The sequence below is a fragment of the Bidens hawaiensis genome, unplaced genomic scaffold (genome assembly GCF_021521415.1).
Source record: "Bidens hawaiensis isolate Kalapana, Puna unplaced genomic scaffold, B.hawaiensis_p1.1 tig00102020_1, whole genome shotgun sequence".
Classification (NCBI taxonomy): Eukaryota; Viridiplantae; Streptophyta; class Magnoliopsida; order Asterales; family Asteraceae; genus Bidens; species Bidens hawaiensis.
Window position 1 is genome coordinate 2,947 of NW_027504718.1, and position 5,641 is coordinate 8,587.

Below are 5,641 nucleotides of genomic sequence, written 5' to 3' on the forward strand. Positions count from 1 at the left end.
GCACCAGGTCACGTGCTATACATACGAATTCATAATGTCGAATTCGCATCACAGCACGTGGATGCAATTGAGACAAATGAATTCCATAGGAGGTCAACAAATTCATAAAGAATTTCGTCAAAGGAAGACGAAAATTCCCATAGGAAAAGTAATCTGCATAAACCGCCATTTTACCGGGTGGAGATAAACTGGCTATAGAGCCCGGTGAAGGAAACTCCGGCTCCCACTCCGGTGGAATGCCATACCTCTCCAGTAATCTTTCATACTCAGAGTAGTCCCATGATATCTCTATCTCATCAACTTCAGTTTGAACATTCGACATTGCAGGCGATTTTGGCATAAGGGTTATGGAGAAATTCCAAAGCTCTAAATCAGAAGGAGAACAAAGAAAGAAAAACAAAGACGATAAAGCTTCAATAGGAAGTTTTCTCTTCCTTTTATACCCATCGCAGTTAATGCGATGGGATATGAACAGTGGAGAGAGAAATTCATCGCCCAATCACAAACCGCCTCGTCACGCGGGAAATTCGAAAAAGGGGAAACAGTTGTACAATCGGGTACAGTAACAGCTGTCAAAAACGTCTTGTCACCTGCACACGCGCCTACGAGTGATCAACTTGTCCTTTTTCATGATTATCCACAGCAACAAAAGATATTTCTCACCAACTCGCAAAATTAAAAACCCCCAAATCCACGATTGAGTCCAGAATTTCACCCGTGTAAAATACTCCACACGGAAGAAACACTGGATTGGGGGGACTTATAGAGGTAGGGTACCAAAAGGACCCAAATACCCGTAAGAAATATCCGCGGGTCAATCGGAAGTCCCTCATAAGGCACCCGCGGAACATATAAACCATCTGAGGAGGGAACACCCTCATAACATATGCGGAAGCCTCACAGCAACCTCAAAAGTCACCCGCATGAAGGAATACCCTTCCGCGTAAATAACTAGAAGGTAATGCTTCGGGACAGCTGTCAATAACCGATTACCTTCTAGAAGACTTGCCAAGATGCTTTCTTGGGCAATACGTGACCCTTTAGCCAATTAGCTAGTGACACGTGACAAGGCCGTTATAACCGTGCACATGGCCAATGTTACCTCATCAACCAATAATAAAGCGACAGGTGTCCAGGTTGCTATACATGCACATGCAGCGTGTAAGCTAAACCTATCATGTGATGACACGCGTCCAGACGGTTATAAGGTATCTTCTAAAGGGACAGCTGGCCCAATCACTTCCTTACATCCTCCGGCTATAAATACCCTCTCAATCATCATGAGGTATTGATCGACCATCACTGTACTCTCTCAATTTACTTAAGTACTTTATCTCTTCGTAAGAACGGTACTTATTCTCACGCCGGAGGGTGGTTACGGGAAGAACCCCCCCCCCCTTGTCCTTCCCGTAACGAGCTCACGGTGTTCTGTTTTGCAGGATTCACGTCACTGGACTCTAGGAATTGTATTCATGTCGTGTTGGCAGTAACCGTATCCTACCTTGTGGACTCATTAGATCTAGGACCCATCAGTGGGGAGTAGATCTGTGTTTCTTCAGTGTTGTAAAAACCATCTGAACTCTGATTTATAATAAAAAATCACATATATAACACCCGTTGGTCTTGTAAATATGAGTTCGATCCCGGTCCCTTTAGTTCAACCTGTTGGTGTTCTTTAAAAACTGTTTGCCATGCTAGTGTTTTGCATTTATCTTTCATTTTTTACTTTTTAAATTAATAAATTTGAGTTTCTTTTATTAAGAGACTACATTTTAAACATTCGAAACTTAAAGTTACCTTTTAACTATTAACATGTAATAAATCATTAAAATGTAACCACTTAATAACAATTAAAAGCCTACCAAACAGCTCTTTTAATTTGTTATCTATGTTTATTTCATTTTTCTTATATATTTTCATCTGATTAATACAATACCTTATTTCAATATATATATATATATATAATTTGTTTATCATTCAACATTTTCTTATTTTTATTTACTTGTTCTAAATCTTTCTTTTCATTTCTTATCTTATTTGATTTTTTCTTGTCTTAAATATATTATCTTTTTTGTCGTTTTTTTTGTTTTAAAATTATTCATTCTACGAAAAAAAAAATTATGGGTTTAGTTCCGACATCATAACGAACATAACCAATGCATGGGTTTTACCATAGAACCTAACTGATACTAACCGAATTCGCGTCGAATAATCGCCGCAATGCATGGGTTTTACGACGCCCAGGGTGTATATTTTTTTTGGCTTTAAATCTGATCATTTTACGAATTTATTTTTGGATTCAGTTTCGGTAAGCGAACCTAACCGTTACTGGTGGAATTCGCGTTAGTGTCAGTTATGTTCCACAGTACCAAAACTAAACCCAAAAAACTAAATTTGTAAAATTAACATATTTAAAAAATAATAACATTAGAAACGGAAAAACCAGGCGTTGCAATGACTATTTGACGCGATTCGAGTTTTATAAATTAGATTCGTTACAGTACATGAACTAACCTAAAAAACAAATTTCGTAAAATGAATAGATATTTTTGAAAAGGAAAGACAAAAAAATATATCAACACAAAAAAAAAATCAAATAATAATAATAATAATAATTATAATAATAACAACAACAATAATAATAATAAACGTTTTAGATTGAGTTAGTAAAAATATAGGAAAACGTTGAATGAATAAAAAAAATATCAAAAAGAAGCTATTGAATGAAAATATACAAGTATGAAATGAAAATAGATAATAAACGTTTTAGATCGAGTTAGTAAAAATATAAGAAAACGTTGCATGAATAAAAAAATATCAAAAAGAAGCTATTGAATGAAAATATATAAGTATGAAATAAAAATAGATAATAGATTAACTTCTTTTTATAAAAAAATAAAATTTAAACTTTCACTCAACCACCGAAAAAGAAAATCACAAAGGAATAGAAGAAGAAAGCCCAGCAAGAGGCCGAGCTAAACACCAGAACCCAAAGAACAATGCAGTATCCAAAACACCAACTGATCAATAATATGTTGATTAACTAACAGAAGAAAAGAAAATACTATAATATGTTGGTTTGAAAGTAAAAGGTGAAAAATAAATGGAAAACACTAATTTGGTAAATAGTTTCTAAGGAGCACAAAAGTAGTAAATATTTTTTTCGTCAACACTAATTTGGTAAAAAGCTCTTATGGAGGTGCTAGTCTAATTATTTTTTAATAGTTCGCTCATTCTATGTGAAAGTATATCTTCATCTACTGCTCCTTTCCTTCATAGTTAATATTTCCCATGGTTAGTTACAATAATACCTAGAACATCAGCAATAATAAATCTTCACAAACTGTTATATGAACTTCACATAAGATTCTATACTTAAAAAACATTTTCTTTCCTAACAAAATGTCACATAACCAACTTCTTACATTTAATCAAGTTACATTTAAAATATCTAATTCTTTTTATTTTTGGTATATATTTTAGTAACAGAATATAGTTTCTATTTAAACAAATAAAATTAAAAAAGTAAAACCTTAAGGGAGGAAAGGAAAGGAAAGGAAATGGCTGGAAAGAATGAGGTGTTTGTGTTCCCAAGTTTCATTTAAGGGGGGGGGGGGGAAGGAAATGAAAGGAAATGAATGAAGAATATTTGTGTTCTAGAGTTCCATTAAAAGAAAGAAAAGTAAGGAAAGGAAAAGAAAGAGTAGGCAAATAAAGAGTAAAATGGTGGGGCTTGGCTTCTTTCCAAATTGGAAAGAATAGGAAGGAAAGAAAGTTGGGGAGAAAGGAAAAATGAGAGAAAAGAAAGGAAAGGAAAAACATATACTTTCTTTTCCTTTCTCTTCTTAAGTAAACTCGGGAACACAGCGTAATTTAAAATAAACACTCAAAAATACAAAATTACATTTTCCAATGACTATATTTCAACGCCAATAAATACACAACTTGCATCTTCACCCAGCTTTCATCTTCAATTTGTGCTCATGGCAAATCGACAAAACCAACTCATCGTCACGTTCTTGTTCACATACATGTTAACGAACCAATCCCTCCACCCGTTGTTGAAGATCCGTGGGGGACGATGATAGCTTTAATTGAAATATGGCTTTCGATCAACTCTTTCCCCCGATTGTGCAACAACCAACCACTCGGGAAGAGGAGATGAAGCCAGATGTTTTTACAACCCATTGCATTTCAGCCATCGATCAAAAGACAAGTACGATACGATATGATACCGATAATTTAACAAAAGACAATTTAAACCGGCCCGAGAAAAATATTATTCTGACTCGGGCCAGCTCATACCACCTCATAGTTCATAATATGAGTTGTATATCTTTATCGGGTTTTAAATTTTAAGCCAAAGAACAACAAAAGCCGAAGCGAAAGGTGGGTGAAATTCTAATCAAATTCAAACGACTGAACCAAGTAATCATAAGTTGTATGATCTCGTTATTCAATTTCTTAATTTTATGTTCGCATTAATACCCCAATTTTCAGACTTCGTTCTGATTTCGCTTTAAACCCTAATTTCATTCTCAAGATCGTCTTCTATGTCTGCAGCTTAGGTATTGACTCAAGCATGGAACAATTCAATCTTCTAGAGGGTAGTGGTTCATTTAACGAACCTATGGTGCAGAGTGATCGTACGACACAGGTCAAAACTGGTGGAAACGAAGAGAAGAAGGCTGCAGTTCATGAAGAAATCAAGAAGGTGAACCAGCTTCCGGCGCAAAGCACTTATGCGGCTCACCGAATTAAGGTTCTCAATAAAATTCTGCAGCTTTTATCTGTTCAGGTATGAAGAACAAAGTTGTTTATTTCGATATAATCAGTTGGTGCAACTGCAGTAATTCACAAAATATGTTCGGGTGTCCCGGTCGAGTACTGAAAACAAGGCCCTTGTATATAAATGTTTCTTTTAAAGATCGTAGATAATTGTGATAACAAATACGCAGTGTTTAAGTGTTAATAATGGGTGAGGATGAGGCCCGACTAGCATTGTAGACGTGCTGCTAATATCGTTTTGAAAATAGTGTTTTAGATTTATTTTTCTGTTTGCTAAGTTAGGTTAACTTGCATATGGAATTGATAATGTTGTCTTTGTTTTGAAATCAGAGGACTGTATCACAAGATGAGGAGCTGGAGTTGCTTTTTGCAGGGCTTTCAATCTGAATATGTTTGACGATCGAGCCGAGCAATGGTTAGTTACCTTACCTAAATATGTCTTGTGATGTTTGCATTGTAATCACATAAACATAGGATTTACAAAGTAAAACAGTTAACTGACATAAACAGTTTTTGTTTTCATAAACATTGGCACTTGGCAGTTATTGATGGTGAATGTTTGTGAAAGGAGAATGTTGTATAATATTTATAACGAGTACCTTTTAGTTTTGTATAATGTTTAGTTAGGAAAAAAAACGTGTTGCGGTTTTCATCTTTGATTTATCATCTTTTCATAAGCTTCTGGTATGTTTAATTACTGTTGATTTTATTAGTTATTAGTTGTGCTTGCATTAATAAATTCTAGGTTATGATTCCATAGATCAGCTTTTCTTATTTAGTCAGGTTTCTTCTTTGATTTATGGGTTGTTCTGGTTCATTGAGTATTTTTGTGTGGTAGATTTTGGTTTCAACG

The 5,641-nt window shown here is 34.9% G+C and overlaps 1 protein-coding gene across 1 annotated transcript; it reads left to right on the top strand.

The window, feature by feature from the left end:
• The first annotated feature begins 4,398 nt into the window (after positions 1-4,398).
• On the top strand, positions 4,399-5,375 carry LOC143608167 (uncharacterized). The gene is made up of 3 exons (XM_077083324.1): positions 4,399-4,441; positions 4,564-4,798; positions 5,119-5,375. Exons 2-3 carry the CDS (start codon positions 4,583-4,585, stop codon positions 5,173-5,175), a joined length of 273 nt encoding a protein of 90 aa, XP_076939439.1. The 5' UTR covers positions 4,399-4,441; positions 4,564-4,582; the 3' UTR covers positions 5,176-5,375.
• Positions 5,376-5,641: the final 266 nt, after the last annotated feature.

What these genes read in the sequence shown, in the direction of transcription:
- LOC143608167 (XM_077083324.1), top strand. Translation starts at nt 4,583, where the DNA reads ATGGAACAATTCAATCTTCTAGAGGGTAGTGGTTCATTTAACGAACCT. An exon ending in TGCAGCTTTTATCTGTTCAG is followed by an intron (nt 4,799 to 5,118) that starts GTATGAAGAACA and finishes TTTTGAAATCAG; the next exon opens with AGGACTGTATCACAAGATGA.